General features: G+C 33.8%; 2 protein-coding genes across 2 annotated transcripts in view; both read right to left on the bottom strand.

Annotated features, from left to right (window-relative positions):
* Nucleotides 1-19,993, bottom strand: part of LOC149803179 (uncharacterized) — a 303,327-nt gene that overhangs the window by 218,522 nt on the left and 64,812 nt on the right. The gene's annotated exons all lie outside the window — the stretch shown is intronic.
* LOC149803180 (protocadherin Fat 4-like) overlaps nucleotides 1-19,993 on the bottom strand; it is a 137,117-nt gene that overhangs the window by 112,039 nt on the left and 5,085 nt on the right. The window contains exons 4-6 of the mRNA XM_089952795.1: nucleotides 7,649-7,792; nucleotides 5,492-5,650; nucleotides 2,963-3,165 (exon numbers count right to left, since the gene is read on the bottom strand). Coding sequence (XP_089808921.1) covers nucleotides 2,963-3,165; nucleotides 5,492-5,650; nucleotides 7,649-7,792 — 506 coding nt within the window. The remainder of the gene's footprint in view (nucleotides 1-2,962; nucleotides 3,166-5,491; nucleotides 5,651-7,648; nucleotides 7,793-19,993) is intronic.

Below are 19,993 nucleotides of genomic sequence, written 5' to 3'. Positions count from 1 at the left end.
ATGAGCACTTTGTATTTTCAGTGAATAAGTAATTTGAGAAAATAACATTCCTGCCCAAATGAATTACTGGACACAACACTAATAGAATTGATTCTGCTCAGATTTTACAGCATATTAGTGAAATGTGTAGAATCTTTCACATCTTCAACTCAGAGAATTTTCGTTTGTTCTCAGTTGAAGCATTTAGCGAAACATGAAGAGTAACATGAATGGTACTTAATATTCTACTGTGTATATGTCTTTTATCCTCTTTCAGTTAAATTGACTTTTGACTTCTTGATCCCAAATTAATAGGCTTCTTCCTTACCCTAAATGCAATCCATCCACAATGTTTGGTCCAGGTCATTTGTGTAGAACTAGCTTTTTTCTCTTTTTTTCAAAGTTACCTTAACTTGTGACAAAAATCAACAGAATGTTTCCTCGCCAAAAGTAAAAGCCATTCAGAAAGTCTGATGGAGATATGTGAAATAGAGCTGATGTTATTGTTCAGAAACTTTAAGTCATTCTAACATTGCCCTTTGACCTTTTGAACCCAAAGTCAAGAATTTCTTCCCTACTCCAAGTGCAAGCCTTCCACATAGTTTGGTAACCATAAATTGTATAAAACTTAAATTACTGAGCAGAAACTGTATGTCTTCTTTCAGTTAGAATGATCTTGACCAGTCTCACCTTTGAGCCCAAAATTAATAGTATTCTTCTCAACCCCAACTGTAACCAAGCCACAAAGTTTGGTAACTAAATGGTGGAGACCTTGCATTTTTGTGCCAAAAGCATTTTTTTTCCATTTGGTCAGAGTGACCTTTACCGTTCACCTTTTGATCTCATAATCAATTAAATTCTTCCCAGTCCCAAGTTCATGGTATCTATAAAATTTCATTTCCGAAGATGGTGCATAAATATAGTTATTGTATGGAAACCAAGCTTGAAATCTTTGGATAGATAGCAAGAAAACATCACAACATAATAAAGCTTGACCTCATAATATGCTTATGGCAGGCTTTTAGAAACTGTATTTTGTTTTGCTTAAAATTTGATCAATGCTTCAATTGAGAACCAAATAGATCTTTTTACTTGCTGAAGATACTGACACTACATGCACGTTACTGCAATATAACCTTGTTTCTCAACTGAAGCACATAATGAAATCTCTGTAGAGACATGAAGAGTGTTGTGATGACAATGTAATGTATATAATCTCCTACACCTTTTACAGTCTTTAATGTCTTATATTTTTATGGTTTCAGTCATGAATATATCCACATGTGATGCAAGTATGAAGCAAACAAAGATCACTTAATGAAGTGACAACCACAAACATGAGCAATTTTGTCATGTGTACACACCTATGTCAGAGTAGTGTAAACCTGATTTTACTCTGGATACTAAATTTCATCTGTTTTGTAATGTGAAACATATTTTTGTCACCTTAAGGTATTTGTCTGATAATTTTATGCTTGATTATAAACACAGACTTTATTAAGGCAAATACTTTCTGAGGATATCCTTGTTTGGTGACGAGGTCATTCGTATGTTTTTTAATACAAATTTGTTTGGAACATACTGCAATTTGGTGTGTCTGACACTGCTTACAAATCTAACTTAATAATTGCAATTTCTTGCATTTTTAAGTTTCAGAGACGCCATCTTTCCACAAACTATCACATTCATGGATGCAATCCTTCTAGAAGAATCACATAAGCAAAGACAGCAAAATAAAAAACATGCAAAAGAAAAAGGTTTATAGTAGTGATATACACCATTTCTAGCAAGATTTACATTAGTGATACGAACCAATCCTAGGATTTACAACAGTGATATACACCATTCCTAGCAAAATCTATAAAAGTGATATGCACCAATCTGATTAAGATTTACAACAGTGATATACACCATTCCTAACAAGATGTACAGTAGGCACCATTTCTAGTAAGCTCTAGGGTGGATACACATGAAATTATTATCATGTAAAGGGAAACTTCCCTATGATGCACACTGTTGAGACCAAACAGTAAATTTGGCTGGTTCATGGAGGTAGCAAATATTTAGAACTGCTCTTCTGAGACCAAATGTGTGTCCAGTCTGAAGAAGATTGTTTGATTACACAGAAGATGGTTTGGGTATGTGTCAGTGTACCATATAACTTATGGGTCAGGTCGAACTGCATACAACATAGTCCCTGGTCTGCTGTCACATGATGCACTGGCATCATTAGGGTTTACATTGCTTGTTGTACTGATTAATCTTAGTGCATTATGCAATGGTAGATATGGGTCTGTGCAGTCTGCAGTTCCATTTGACATATACATATATATACAAATTTATAGATCCAATTAATATAATTCATCTGTGATAATATTAAGATCAAACAGCCATGAATTTAATTGGGTAAAAATATTTTTCAAAACCACAAATATTGATAGCCATGAAAAAAGAAAACAATTGCACAGTATTTGTGATTTCACAAACTGTGCATAAATTACATTTAAGAATTTGTATACTTAGCTGTTCTTAAATTGTCAACAGGCTTGTAATACAAGGGTTGCATGTTTCATAGCTGCCCATACCAACCTGGGTTGACTGCCTGTGTGTGTTCTTTTCGAAAAATACTTAACCAATAATGTGTTCAAAATTATGTTTAAAAAAACCAAACAAACAAATGTTCATTAATAGGATATGGTATTCTAATAATCCTTTTTTGCCTTATCTAGTTTTTCATATATTCCATTATTGTAATTATTATTATCATTATTGTTATTATTATTATTATTATTATTATTAGTTCATTTGCAATGGATTAGAAATATTTAGAAAAATTTAGTATTAAAAAAATATTGATTCAAATAGTTTTTATAAATTTAATATTGAATCGTCACTTGTATGGTCCTACATATAAATAAAACTAAAACAAAGTGATTGAGATGGCAAGAAAAAAATAGGAGAAACTGTGTTTTGTCTTCCATACCTTTTTTCTGAAGGCAGCTGTGGATGATCTTCTACAACAACATATAATCTATACTTTGTGACATATGGCCAAGAGATGGTCTTCATCAAAATGATTTCACCAGTTTTATTGTTGATATCAAAGGGAATGTCTTCATCTTTCTCCTTGAGGATTCTATATAAAACATTTCCATTCTCATTCGAGTCTTTATCAGTCGCATTTACCTTAAGAAAAAGAACAAATGAATATAAGGGTAGTTTTTAAGTTGTTTGATTATTAAGAGACTGACAACCTGATAATGCATGCAAATGAATTCAATGTAAAAATGATTACAAGAATAGGTTTCATGAAGACAGTAGATCTACTGTTTACAAATAAGAAAATCATAAAACTATAAGGGGTATATAAAAAGTCTATACATTTTGCCAAAACGTTTTTTTGTTTTATTGCATCTGTCCATAAATTCATCATAGACAAAATAATGTTGTATAAAATAATATGTAGATGCAAGTTTATGTACATATATATTTGGTGTAACTTTTGACCATATCTATAGTGTGTGTATTTTTTGTTCATGACTGCAAATTTTAGTGATTATTCATAAACAAGATATTACACAGCTATTTTTTGTTCGTGAGCATAGATTCTATAAAAGGGCTATAAATAGGTGTTTAAAAGTTAAATTCAACTGATATATTGAACCTGTTGACAAGTTTGGAGTAATTTCTCAATGACTAGTTAAGTCAGGCTTGTGTATTGTAAGTCATGTGGGTAGGTATTGTGAAATGTGAGGTTGAGAAGTGAGGGTTGTCATGTAAGCCATATTGAAAATGCAGTTGTAGTAATATCATGTGGATGTTTATATATATATATATATATATATATATATATAATTCTTGTTTATTGTTTTAATATCAGTCTGTAGATATGTTTCTATTGTATTTGGGTTTATAGTTTGAGAGAAATTATTCATTTAATTAAATTATTTTAATTGCAATGTGCTCAAATTAATGTTTAGAGAAAAGCAACATTTTACGACTAGTGAAATTAATTCATTCAAAGGCATTTGGATCATGTCATTATAATACATCAAGACTGTCTGCACATCAGCATATTTGAGGATATTGATACATCAGCTCATTCAGGATCTGGAATTCATTCAGAACACTATTCTTTAAGACTTATGATAGAACTTTTGGGATTATTTTGACCTAAGTCATAATACTGTAAGTTCCTCATAAATTTTCATTTTTTAACTTAGAGGTTAAATTATTTGTTATATTTTACAAAACCTGTTGGATTTGCTTCTTTCTGTTACTCAGTTTATGACCATAGAATCATAACAGCAAGTTTCTGTCATATCCTGCAAATCTGAAGTGGTTCCATCATTTTAAAGATGGTCATGAAACCATAGCAGATGACTCATGTTCTGGAAGAACATTGTTGGTAACTGGTGAAGTGGCTGCTGTGAAGGGAGAAACTGGTGAAGATGCTCAACACAGAGATATTTATGTTTAACATGGGCATTAATGTGGTAGTTGGTTTTAGTATATTGACAAATCTTACAAAGTTCGGAAAGGTTTGTGCAAGATGGTTCCACATTTGTTAACAGCTGATTAAAAATAGACAAGAGTTACATTTGCCATATACCCACCAATATGAAGAGTGATCAAACATTTTCAAATGAGATTGTCATGGTTGACAGCTGATGAAACATGGATTTCCTGTTTGTTTAACCAAATTTAAGAGAAAATAAAGCCTGTATTAGAAAAAATCAGCAGAGGACACTATGTACTTGGACTGTCAAGAGAGTTTTAAATACATGTGCATTATTTTTCAATAGAAAAAGATCAGTGTCAAGGTACCTGTGCCTGACCCTGTTAGTGTCACTGGATATTTTTGTGCTTCTGAAGTGTTGCCAAAAGTTTTGGAACAATACTAATACAGCCATCAAAGTACCAGTACGCAAGGCTACTCCAGGACAACATAAATCCAGATGCAGCACAGCAGCCATGTTTTGCCACATCCTCCACACAGCCTTAATTTAGCTCCAATTGATATCTGGCTGAATTCCATTATCAAATATTTGATAAGGGGCAGACTATATCAAAGTCAATATATGGTTGTAGTGCAATTTTCCTACATCTGAACAAATACATCTAAATAATGAATACAAAATGGTATTTAATAATTGGATAGTCAGTCTGTGAAAGTGTGTACTGGTGAATGGGGAGTACTCTCTAAGGGGATGTGCTTTTGATTAATAAAGAATGCTGTTGTACAATACACTAAGATTTAGAGCTTTCAGTGACCCCTGATACATCTAAAATATGAAAGAAAAGAGTAACTCATTCATTGTCCTTCATTCACTTGTGTGATGTTATAAATAGAAACAAAACAAGATACAAATCAAGATGCATTATGTATGTTAACACAAGAAACCCATAAAATCGTAAACATATAAAACATCCTCAAAACAATCAAGTTGACATAGAAAACTTTCTGAAAATTGGACATGACTAACCTAGCATATTTTCTTGAAACACTGACCTGACAGAACGATTTACCAGTCACAAGCGCATCTTTACGTATCATGCAGTTTGGATCTTGACCACATTGTGGTGAATTGTCATTCATGTCTGTTAGACTTATGTGGAGAGTACTGTTGCCACTTAACATCTTTTCATTGTATGAAGAAACAGCCCTCACCTACAAATATAAGCAAGAGATCATTAATTGTGCCATGTGACAGTATTTTATTATGTAGATGATTTCAAAGCTGGTAAATATTCCTTGAATTTTTAAAAGTAGTATACCTTTCTATCATTTTTGAGTGTTTTATATTTGTGTCAACAAACAAAATTCAAATAAAATATAAATTTATGTATTTTCCTATTTTGGCCAAAATATACATTTTTGTTGTTATTTAAATATTTTGGATTTGGGAATAAGTCCTATAGTCTCCATGGATAGGTAAATGTGGGCTGGCTTTTTAAATTCAATGTTTGCAGGTACCACAAAAAGGAAAAAAAATTGGTAACCCCATGAATAATAATAGAAAATTCACAAGATACAATACTGTAATAATCTGAATTTGACATCATTCAAATTGCTTCTACATTTATAAAGTATTAACTTGCTGAGGTATGCATTTGTTTGAATGATGAAGTCTCAGTTTAACTTCTTGTGATGCAGGTAAACAAAGTAAATGGAATGGTGATTAATTTGCTCTCATAAATGTAACCCTGTCTCTCCTGCATCTCACCCCTACACAGTGATGGAGTTGAGTCTATAGTCAACACAAGGGAATGAAAATACTGCAGGTACAAATGACTGGCCAACATACATATCCTCTGATGTTTGCCATCATTTGCAATAAGTTTTGCAGCATTCCACAAAGAATTCTAAGAGTAGCTGCATTCACAAAATTCTGTATTACACTGCTTCAAGCTGTAAAGACAAAGACGGCATTAACTTTTATCAAAATCATGGAATATATGTCAATATGCACATCATTAGGTGATGATCAGTTGCTGCATGACAAAAAAGTGGCAATAATGAAAATTATGATAGCAGTATGATTTGTTGATATTTCCATCTTCATATAATGGCTATACCATGTACACAGTTTCCATGAGATCTACTGAAAGCTGAGACTATAGTAATGTCCTGATTAAGCCCCTAGTAAACAAGAAAAAGCTATAACATAAATGGCAGGGTCATTGTGATATGCAAATCTGTAATGACCATAGTATGTACCAAGTTTCTGTAATGACCTTAGTATGTATCAAGTTTCTCTAATGACCTTAGTATGTACCAAGTTTCTGTAATGACCACAGTATGTACCAAGTTTCACAGGAATCCATCAAAAACTGAGACCAATTCTATTCACAAGATTCTGTCAAACACTGATTCAACTGAAAGACATAAAGGACAATAACTCAACAAACATTATGGGAGGATAGTAGTTTTTTATTTTCAAATAATAACCATAACATGTACAAAGTTTTGTGGTACTCCACTGAAATCTGTGAGATTGGTTGTATTCATGAGATTCCATCATACACTCCATCCAGCTATAGCTCTTATAAGAGTTAAGGGAGCAGAGCAATTTGACAATATCATGGATGTCTTCAAGTGAAAACCATAATAGTATTACTTAGTTTCATGTTAGTCAATCAAAATTGTGAAACAGTTGTACTAGTGAGATTGTGTCATACACAGCATTCATCTACAAGACATAAAGGATTATGACTCTAAAACAAATTGCCAGAGATTTTTTTATATATATGCACTGACTCTAAAACAAATTGCCAGAGATTTTTTTATATATATGCACATCTAAAGATGATAGCCATTCCATGTACAAAGTTTCAAAGTAATCCATCACAAACTGCGGGACTAGATTGTAAACTGGACAGACAGATGGACACTTGTTTTCCAATATACACAGTCCTGTGGTCAACAGGTTGTGATCAATCATCGTTTGATCAACAAGCCTATGATCAAATGTCCAGACACCAGGAATCTGTGTCCATGTGTTTCATACGCCCTACTGAGGGGGTATGAAAACATTCAGTTAAGAAAGAAAAGGACTATGCACAGATTTGCCTATTGACCATTTAAGGTTGCATAAATGTTAAACATTTTACCTCAAGTGAAAAGGAACAGTAAATTAAGACTAATGAAAGCAATATTTGTACTTACAGTCAGTGTAGTTTTGTTGCATGTCTCAAAATCCAGAGCACTTTGGTTGCTGACCGAAATGATTCCCGTGGAAGAATTCAGAGAAAATGCATTCCAAGGATCATGGTCAACAATTTCAAAGTAAAACTTTGAATTGTTCTCATACTGAAAAGATTAAGATTAATTTGCATTCAATCTTTAATTCATATTACAGTCAAAACTAAATGTAACATTCATGAGTAACAAATTTTCTGGTAAGTAAAGAATTTTTTCTTTCAAGTTCCAATATGTTTCCTTTTTTTAACACAAGTTTTATCTTGATATAAGAAATCTGGAACATGAAAATTCAAGTAACTTGGGAACAACAAAATTTATGATGTAAAAAATATATCAAGTCCTTATATTTTCTTTCTCTTTACAAATTCTATCCTGATATAACACATCCTGACAAAAAAGAAATTATTAAATAAAAAGAACTAAGATTTGTCCCATGAACAAATTGCTTCAGTAAAAAAAGAAAGATACCATAAGTGATAAACCTTGAAAAATATACAAAACTTCCATCAGTTTTATTTAGGAGAAAATGACTGAAACTATTTTACCTTAAAGAGAAAGTAATCATCATTATCTAGTGATGTTTCATTCAGTTTACCACATTTCCTAATGAATTAACCAACCACCTTAGTGCCTCTCTTTTTATACAGACTACACTGAATACGAGTCTCTGCAGTCTTGGAAGAAGTAAATAAAAACAATTTGGCATGAATTTTTTTCTTCTTCATGGTGTCAGATAAGGACCATACTTGATCTTCATCATAACACCATCTTTATTTTGTTAGTACAATAGTAAGCTTAGAAATATCCATATGAAATAACCTTGGGAACACTGAAGTGCATAACATGTATCTATGTATATTCAAAAGCAAATGAAAACAAACTGATGAAGAGATAACTTGTATTCATCAAACTTTAATGAAGAGTTTTAATGAAAATGAGGTTCACTTATTGTTGATAGATTACAAATGCATATATGTATACATTTAAAATGTTTTTAATGATAGCTCAAATTTACCAATAGCACTAAATCAACTATTCCTCAAACAATTAATTTATTAGGGTATTGGTAAATTCTACCAGGTCACTTTTCCTCTGAATCAGTACCATGTGTGACATGTCTTCAAATGAAATGCATGATAGCTCTGGATGTATACGTATGAGACTTTGACACTTGGAGCTCACTTTATCACTGAATAATTAGGTCTGAATTTTAACATTTTGTTCTGGATTAGTGGGACATGGAGTTTTAGATTCTGGGTATCAATATATGTCACAGACTTCTACACCCCATGACATGATGATTGTTAATGTCACTGCCACACACAATAAACAATAGCAAAATAATTGCCAGACAAAAAATTAAACTGAAGGCAAATTATAGTCAGTGATTACTTTGATGATTTTTTATGAAGTAATTCTCACATGGATGAAAGAAAACAACTAGATGTCTCCTGCACGTGTAATTCTATTTCATTTTGACCAGCAAACCTAGCCAGGTGTGGTTAATGCTGAAAATCTCTTTCGCTTTGATCCTCTAATACAGAGGCACCAATATCTTTGAATCTGGCCATGTTGCAACTATGTATACATTACAGTAGAACCTGTCTTGAAAGACCATCCCTTCTGCCAACAAATAATGGTCTTCAAGACAGGTGGTATCTCATAACAGGTCATAAGACTATATAATCAATAAATCTGTGCATGGAGATTCTGGTCTCCCAAAACAGGTGGTCTCTCAAAACACGTTTTACTGTACTGATTTTGTTTAATACCTTTTTAAAGTTCCACTTCCCATTACCAAATTTGCAATTGCAGATTCTGCTATTCATTGTTTAGTGGCTTCTGAATTTGACAGTCACTTTTGAGCAGACTAATTAATAATTTTACCAACAGTAGTCGGCATTGTTTCTATTGATGGTAATTAATCAGTTTTGGTGGTTGATGAGGCACTAATCATTGTAATTGATCTTGAAAAGATTGAAACACTCGTAATACCTAGTACTTTAATGAATCTGCTGCAACATTTTTATGATATCAATGATTTGCATTACTACTTGTTTAGTAATTGGTGCGGCACTTTATAATAATGCTGAAAGCACTTTTTGTGCCCCTCTGAATAACATAACCATGGCTGCTAGTTCCATAGTATGTCCGATCGATTGGTTTCATCGGGTTAACAACACGCACTTGTAGCACATATCCATGTACGACTGACATTAAATAGTTGGTCTATCTGAAATATACATTTGTATATAAATGTTTCACCTTGAAGATCTGCAATGTGCCCATTTTGATCAATGTGGGTTAAACAAATATGTGTCAACCGAATATTATGATATGAAAGATAAAATGGCTATGCGGGAGTAATCTATATTAAATCACAGAGTTCCAATGTTGGTGAAAACCCAGACAGTATATTACCCTGAATAAAACTGCCACTGATGACATCACAGATTAAACTGATTTGTATTTGCTGAGGTAAGCCTGATAATGTCAGGCGATATATGATATCCCATCTAGAATGTTGTCAGGCCAACCTAAAACTGATTTTATTGAGGACCGTTTAATGTCAACTGCATATGGTGCTAATTTGTTTGAAATGACTGAACTACGTGTAGACTCATGTGCACGTATAGATAATTTAGGGTCTTGGTCAGTGAACTATTTGATTCTTTGTCAGATTTCTTCATTGATCATTTCTGTGTTATACATGCCTGCAGGGAGTTCAATATTATTTTAGGTAGTATCACTGTCAGATGAAAACACCAAATATTTTTTTTGCACTAAGACCACCAAATAGTTGTGATTGAATATTAGGACAACTGTAATTATTGTTTTGTTGTTGTTTTGGGGTTTAACTATGTTTCTCAGCGCAAGATAGGCTATGAATGGTGGCCAGTAGGACTGGTGGATAAAAATCCTGGGAAAACCTTAGTAAGAACCACCAACCCATGGGAAGCTACTGACAGCTTTTTCACATACCCACATTGGCCCAGCCCAAGACCTGAACCCATGCAGACAGAGGTAAGATAGCATAGACCTGTAAAGGTGAACACTTTAGACCACTCATCCATCCAGGGCCCCATGACAACTGTAATAAACTCGTAACCACGCTAATGCTATATCAAGTGTGCATGGTTCCCAAGCAGTAACAGATGTAGAAAAAGTCACGCTGAATTCCGGTTTCATTGATTATATTGCAATAACTGAGTTAATGCTTTGGTTGTATTTACAACAAAAAGTTGCATTGCTTCATTGATTTTATCTAAGATGCAGAGCATTTCAACACCAGGTGTTTCACTGGAACCCATCATTGGTTTAAATATACATCACATGTCTTCAACAAGTTCACGCATTAATGTGTGAAATGTTTTTCCATGATGCCATGATGCCCTTGGAAAGCAATTGCTAATGAATCAATGCAACCTCATGAATAGCTTCTGGTGCATTGTTACTGGTACAAAACTGACCCAGTAAGTGTTTCCATTCAATCCACAAATCCATGTACATATACGCATTAAACTCTTTGGTTGTTATGATTGATTTACATTTGAAAGGAAATTGTTTCTTTGCGCAAAATCATTCCAGTATGATTTAATCTTTTCTGCACCAATGCTCTAATAGTAAGTAACAAGTCTTTGAAAATATTTCCATATAGGATCATCATTATACAGTATATTATTCTTAATCCAATCCACTATCTATATACCCATGAAGACCATTCCCTATTGATATGTGTTTTAATAGTATTTTATCTTTCGGTATTGATCTTGTAATTTATTTTGGACAGGTTCATTAGTGGCAAACTTTAAGGGGTAATCAAAGATCATAAGACGTGATGTTTCATTAACTTTTTGAAAAGGTGTTTCCAATTTTGATCGGTATCTGGGAGTTGGTTGTTGTAGAAGTGATGCAAGTGCCTGTCCAACCACCTCTTGTATTTGAACAAATTGTTTTTGTATTTCTTCTCATTGCAATGGTGCATGCCTGATTGGACCAGGTTGTCACTGTGTTCCCATTGTTGCAGCAGTGGTTTCATTGACTCTCTTGTCTCATTCCAGCTGTCGTGGTTTAGTTTGCAATTTATTTTTTCTGTTAGTGGTGCATTAATTCATATTTTTCAAAGCCCATTGTGGGATCATCTTGTGAAATTCATCTTGATTATAACATATCTTTGATACTTTTGAGGCCTTCTACAACAATCTGAATAAATTCCTGGCATTCACTAGTGGGTTTACTGCTTCGTTTTCTATTCGCTGATAAGTACTATGACATCACTGGCAGAAAGCAACATTTTATATATTTATTTTTGATTATTAAATAGGTTTATTCAAACTGCATGACAATTTTGTTTTGTTCCATCTGTCAAATCAATAGTGACAAACTATGTGTCCTAAGTGACCTCAGTAAATATATCATGAAATGTATCCTAAGAGTAATTGGCGGCACACCAAGTTAAATGAATGTTTGCAAGACCATGTGCTGTCAATATCATAAAATATCATCAACATATTACAGATGTCACAGATCACTAGTGGCACATTTGCATATCATTGATTAAGTTAGGTCAGATTGGTAGTTTTGTGGTGACCTTATAAAATATTCTTGAGGAATTAATTTGATTTTCACATCATCACACTTGACAAGATTATTTTTTTTTGAATCCAAATGATCAATGTTACTTGCATCATCAACTGTGGAAAAGAAATGTATGGCAGTGGCATTACCACTCAACAACATAGTCATGTTGACAGCTGCCTTGTTACTCAATGCTTTCTTTAAATCCTTGAGAACATCATAACATGGTTGTTCATCAACCGGTGGACATACAAAGATTCCCATGTTAACCATCTTAAAATCATGAATAGTAGCAACTGAATTTGTCCTGATCCAGCAGGACCAATTATCAATATGTGAATTGACTTTGGAAATATAGAGCTGGTTTCATTTAAACTATGTTTGGGTGGTTATGGGGCTGCTTCTATTTACTGTCCTTTTTGTGACACCATTAAATACATGTACCACAATTGTTGTATCATACAACATATTGTGTGCAATGACACATAAAAAAAATCAAACACAAAATCCAACTCAAGTTCAAACAAATGATCAAAATGTAATCAATGGAATATTTATTGTATATGGATTTAAAAATTAACATTTGTGGTGGGCCTGGAGTCTCACTTCCAAGTCTTTGGGGGTGGATCTGAAAATATCGGTTTAAAAACATTGTTGGCAGTGATGTTGCTGCTGCATTAACAAAATTACCAGAACAAAATGGAGTTAAACATATTCCAGGATACAATTACTGTGGACTTTGTGCATGGATTGATATACGACTTGATTCTAACAACCAACCAAAGTCTGGTAAGCACCTATTATTTGTTTTGATGCCACATGTTACTGAAATGGCCTTGTTCATAAAACATCAAACAATATCCGTGTACATCAACGAGCAGATATAGATCTCATTCATTACCTGAATGTATATTGTAATCCAACACAAAAACCATATCCAAATGGATCATCAAAGGTCAAAATTGCACTTGGTGGAAAAAGTCTTGGAGGTAAAGTATATCGATATAATGGTTTTTGAGCAGATTTTATCTCAAGTATATTACAGTCCTCATAGATATTGGAGAGGTGTAGTGGCGGAAATCGCAAGTGGAAATGGCAAACGCTGCAAAGGTGACACATGGTGCTGCTCGAGAAAAGCAGGCTAAACAAGTTTTGTGGCAAATTTATCAACCTTTGCCAAGAAATATTTCACATGGTTGGTTTGATATCCAAACACCTAATGAGGTTCATATGGGTAATCTCTTATTTCTTCCTCATGATCATGTATGTGATTGACAAGGTCGTGTTGACTATTCAGTTACGTGTTAACCATTCTTGAGCTTCCTGGCAAAATCCAAGCACTCGATGGATTTTAATTGCATGCTTTCCTAACTGTAAATGCAACTGCAAATTTAATTTGTGCACCACAACTGTTTTGGGTCCGGAGATTTGGAAAAAGCTTAGTACATTTAGTAATTTTACATCCTGATTCATCTACTATTGCACACTGATAAGGTGATAACCACTCATCAGGCACTTACTACACTTCTGGATAATCGTTATGAGTGTTGTAAATTTCTTCAGGGTATTCTAAATCAACTTCAAAAAAGTATCCATTGCTGCTTTTGCTGTTGTTTTCATGTTGTGTTTTTGTACGTCAATGTGTTTGGGGTCAATCAATGAAAACCCAACAGGTAATGGCTGAATCATTGCCCAATAGTACAGATTACATTGGTCTACAATATTTTAGAAGTTGTCTGCTTCAGAGATAAAATGTGCTATTTATTATGGTTTTTGATGTGCTGAATTCAAATATGACAATTAAAACTACTGATTTGCTACTGTTTCCAAGATATTTAAGTTTTTACATTTATATATTGTGTAGATAGTAGAGTTTTACTCATAAATTGTAAACCTAGGTCTTTTCATGTGTTTATGGTTGCTTTCATGGCCATAGAGAACAATCATGGGCCTTGTGGTAAGAAACATCCAGGCCTTTCCTAGTTATTATTCAAACAAAATTTATCTTTTATAAAATCAAAGTGTTGTTTGGCCCAGGCTCTCTTCCGGGCCCAGGCCTTGGGGATATATATCCAGTTGCCTCCACTCTTGTCAGCCCTTGTTGCTTTACATGATATTTTACCTGTCCTGTTTATGTAACACTTAATAAAAACATCAAAAGGGTTATATAAATAAAATTTATTATGAAACAAAAGGCAAAAAAAATTATGTATATGTAAATACATAGTTTAGTCTATATTCAGTGTCTACTTGGTGCTTCTTGGCTTGTCTATTGTATTCATTAAATGGAGCATCTCTATGTCACTGTCCAGCAATAGTCTGCAAGCATTGATGGGCTCCATTTACCCTGATAGCATTTCTCAATTATTGTAATGTCCTGGTGAAATTGATTGCCTTGACAATGTTCTTCATCAGCTTGATGTGCAATGTTGGTAACATAATCTTACTTGATTCAACAAGTGGTGGATGCTGAACACTTTTCCTCCCAAGCTACAATGACTGTTGGAGTGGCCACTCTCTCTTGATGTAGTGGGAAATTCTCTTGCACGACAATAGCATTCCCTGAGAAAACATCAGTACTTTGCAGACCAAGTAAGAGAGCAAGAACCTTCAAATTGCCACAAAGCTGCCACTGATGTTGGTTATAGTTTATGCATTCATGTTTTCATTAGTTTCCTTTATAGATTTCAGTCACATGGACTGCATGACTATCTGGAATGGATGGTAAAACATATTATACAGCAAAACAGATTTAAGACTCGTCTTTGATGAATCAATGAACAGTCTCTACTCATCTGGATCATGAATGATGTTGAGGACTGCCAACACACCATTGATGTTGTTGCAGGCTACAGGATCACCTTCCACACAGAAGAATGAGACAAGATCCTTTTGATGGTCACAGAACTTCCCCTAACATCACCTGCCAGGAGATTTCACTGCTGTAGTCTGTAGCCCAACAGCTCTGTGTTACTCTTGGATAGTTCCAAAACCCTGACAAGGTCATTCAGTTCACCTTGTGTTATGAAGAATGGTTCAGAGGAGGAGGATGAGCAAAAGATAGGTTATATGACATTGATGGTTCAGGACTAGAAGTTTCATTCTCTTCCTCTTCCTCATCTGACGCAAGTGAGAATGATTCTGGTGCATCAGGAACTGGCAGTCCTTCTCCATGGGGTACTGGGTGTATAGCTGATGGAATGTTTGGATAATGCAAAGTCAACCTTTCCCAACTCAAGGCACCATATAGAAGTAACAATTGCTGATATGATCTGTTGGCTCTTTCCAAATCATTGGCACTGCAAAAGGCATAGATTTATGTTTCCTGTTCAGCCACAGGCAAAGATTTGTTGCACAAGTGTTGCAGCAGATTTGCTGGGCCTACCTTTTGTCCTGATCTCCAATTTTGCAGCTAAAGTAAAGGTGATAGACTTTCTTAACCATAGTGGTTATACATTTGTGATGCAAAAGTCATTTTACCACAAACATAGCAGAAGTCATCTGCTTTATTCACACAAGTATTAGGCATCTCTTGTTCACTTTGGCTAAACAGAAATGTGTATCTTTGCAAAATCAAACTGACAAATAAGAGAGCATGACACTGTATGATTTCTAGAGCTGATATAGTCCAGTTTGTTCAGCAGAATGATGTAAGCTTAACTATGATTGCAACATCCGTGATGTCTAGAAATAACATGATGCAATTCATAGCATGTATAATGCAATACCATCTTCAGATTGCATCATTTATTGATTTGCCTAAAAAGTAAGTACTGTCCAAACCCAGTCATAGACTTATTCATAGATCCAGTCAGTGATATATTTTAGTCATTTCTGGTTTAAATTGAGATCCCTTCCCTTTATAACTCACTTATTTTCCACCATTCCCAAGTCAAGGGTCATATATATTGACCCAGTATCATATGTTTAAAACTGAAGCCAATCAACAGTTTTAAGCAACATATTCATTCTCAGTGACCAAGAATTAGCAAAGTTTGACTACATTTATTTAGCAAGCATTTTGGCTGTAGACCAATAATTATGTGAGACCAGATATATGCTGTAACTGTTTGGGACAAAGGATAATTCCTGTATATGTTTGGGTTGTTTGCACATGCATGTTGATCACTTACTATTGATATTCCACCACAAAGTGAGCTATCCATAAACAGATTCTCAGTATCAGTCAACAATTCCAAATCCAGTTTTTATAGTAGTGTATTGCAAACTATTCCCAGTAATGTAAAATTGTGCATGGGATCAAGTTAAAACACATCCACAGCATTAGCACAACATTTTTCAAATACATCATCAAGTATTAACACACTGGTGCACTAATGCAGATCATGATAGTCACCTTTGTTTTGCAAATAAAGGTGGACCAAACCAATGCTTGCATGTTCAGATGTTCAAAACTTTATCTGAAATATTGTCAAGTGACAGCAACAAATAAAATGACTTGTAATTGAGCTCAGTAAACTTTTCCCAATCGCTCATGTTTTCGTAGAGATATATGCTTTTCTATTTAAGAACTTGGTGTTTGTGGCACAATGCCTACTAGTGATTTTGAAGTTTTCTGCCACTAGATATTTGGAATAACACTTATTGGCACCTCTGATGTTCATGCGACTGTTTGAGTTATTAAATAACCATGATACCCACGCAGATTATGAAACACTACCAGAATTTTTACTTGGTTTAATTCGTAATTATAAAGTGTATGAGCTGTATGCAGCTCCTGTAAACACATCAGTGATATGACAGTGATTACAAACTTGAGAAGCTTTGCTTCCACTTTCAGTTCCACCAAAAGGACCATCACAGATCCAATCAGAATACTCATGAATAGTTTCGCTGGTTACAATCATATCAGTGAGAAAAAAAGAGATGTTGTTGAATAAATTTTGCTGTAATTTTGAGCCATTCAAGAAACACCTCCATTGAGTCCTTACTATGATATAATATTGGCTCAGTTTGCCCATCACATCTGGCAACAGTGTAACAAAATCGGTATGGAACATGTTTAGTAATTTGGAGGTTCTAGTCATTCACATCAATATTAAGGTATTTGACACAATCACAAATGATACATAGTACTTTCATTTTTCATTGCACTGCTGTAAATTTCTAAATGTTTTCACCAGTTTCAAGCATAATCATATGCTGTAGTTTTTCTCTAATTCTACCATAATAAAAGTTATGTTTGTGAAGCAGTTGTTGGGTATTAAATACATGTATACAACGTTTGCATGGAAATGTTTTGCCCTTTCACTTACTATAGTGGTATACCAATAGTAATAAACGTTTTATCCACATATAATGACATCTCAACTCTGAATCCTGTAATAATAACAAATTAATATTAAGCCCACTGCATGCATGTGGGAAAATTGAATCAGTTGCAGGCCCGTATTCCTAACAAATACAAATAGCAGCGATATCAGGGTTTAGTTGTTTAAACTTGCCAGTATCAGTAACCTGCACAGGAAGTTCCATTTTATCAAAATTCAGTTCATTCAAGTATTACTGGTATTTTCTAAGTAGATCATTATTATCTCTCACTGGATGTAATGCAGACAAAATTTGTTGTGTCAGAAAATTTTTGATGGTGTGCACAATAATCCACATGGTGGGCAAAGTTGATTTCATGATTTAACTCTGATGGCACATTTACAACATGTTTTAGCACGTGTACCTACGCATAACACCTGCAAATGTGATATATAGTATTTATAATGGCCTGTTCTGCAACATAGTTCATATGATCCAAGACATACAATGTTACACTAATTACATCCTAATGCCACTGAACTTCCTATGTATATTTACAGATTAAATTTATCAAATAGAACATAATCCATGTTTTGATCAAAATAATCATATTGTTTTTAGATTATAACATCTGCTGGAGATATAAAGGTTCTTATAACTACTGGTATTTAATTGTATGGACGTTTGCTGTAAATGACTTTTGACCTTTAAAAATAAGTTGCAAATAAAGAATCGCGGCCTATCACAACATATTAGCCATGCATCATTGATGAAAGATCCATGTGAAATATTTTTGATATTTATATATAATGTTCTTTAATTCAGTTTTTAGCCAAATCACTGCATAAAAATCATATTCCTTGTATTAAGAATTCATTCGCCAATGAGTAAATGCTCACTGCTTGTATGATGAAATCCAATGACCTCAAAGGATCAAAATTTATTATCTATTGACTCCACAGTGTCTGTTTCTTTGCACGAAAATCTATTTCCCTTAAACTCACATATCTCATTCCCTCCCTCATTTCATCATTCTCTTTATCTTTAGCCACTATTTCATAAGTACTAACAATTGTCTTTGGTAATTCCATATTAATACTGAAAACATTTCTCTAATTGATGTACCCTTGGTGATCTTCTGTACTCAAGCTACCATATTCACATGATGTTTCAATATCATTGTCATTCTTGTAATTGCCATCATCATCATCATCTGTACAAGACATGACCTATCATGTTTTTATTCCTCAAAATGTTTACCAAGCTCACACTCTTGCTTTTTACGATAATTCCTAAGTTAATTAATCGATCAATATGTACCAGATATATGTCTGAAAATGCTTATATCATTTTTTGTGCCTCTTTGATAAATATGCATAATTCTTTCAAACAGAACAGTGATTTGACCAGTTTTCGTAATGCTTTGTTACATTCCAATCATCTGGCAGAATAACACCATGACTAGATATCTTCATAAATTATTTCGAAATACATGTACTATTCACATCTGTCTGTGAATTTTTCACAATTTATATAATCCACAGTACATGTAATTCTTTAATATAGCGCATGTTTTTAAAAATACCATCTGCCAGTATTCTCTGCATTGTGTAGTGGTGATAAAAAACACTGTTTCTGGATCAGTCAAAACATTTTGCCATTTAGTTCCAATGAATAGTATAGGCCTGACTGAAAACTTTAATAGGCAGATTATAAATCGTTTCATAATAGTGGTTATTGACTTAAGCACACTATTGATTATTGGCAAGCAGCTGACATCATAAAAACCATCCATGTAAGCTCACTAGTCATCAACTATCTGATTATTTTTCCTTCATACAAAGTAAACCACTATAATTTGCCTTTGGTTTATTTGCTGCTGTCTGTCAAAAATGTTGTTATTGTTTATTGCTCAATGGTGAATCCACTCATGTGTGATGGTGAAATCACCAAATTTAATATCCAACATACTTATGTACATTATTAAAGTACAGTGTCTTGAAGTTTAGTAACAAATTGTGATGCACCTCACAGAAAAGACAGCGCAATTCACCACATCAAATGAAGTGTCCCTTGTGCAACAAACAATGGTTGATTATGTAATGAAAATCCCAACTATAAGTTGAATATTTAAGGAAACCTCATGATGGAATCATTTTAGTTATTACTATATGCTTATTCTATGCAATCTGCAAATTCCTACTATATGTTGAAAGGTAATGAAAAAGACATTATTGTTTGCATTTTGCATCAAAACTGAAAAAAGAAACCATCACATCTCACAAAATTTACTAAAATTACACAGAATAATGTCTCATTTCTTGAAAGGCCCGATACAGTGACAGTATCATATGATATTGATGAGACGATAGGTATGCCATCTTATTAAACACCATCTGGAGTGGTAAGCTCGGCTAGATGATGACAAACATTAACATAAATACAACTCTGACATGGCTA

Source organism: Sinohyriopsis cumingii, chromosome 3 (assembly GCF_028554795.1).
Source record: "Sinohyriopsis cumingii isolate HCF-2022 chromosome 3, ASM2855479v2, whole genome shotgun sequence".
Taxonomy (NCBI): Eukaryota; Metazoa; Mollusca; class Bivalvia; order Unionida; family Unionidae; genus Sinohyriopsis; species Sinohyriopsis cumingii.
This window is presented reverse-complemented; position numbering and strand designations above follow the sequence as displayed.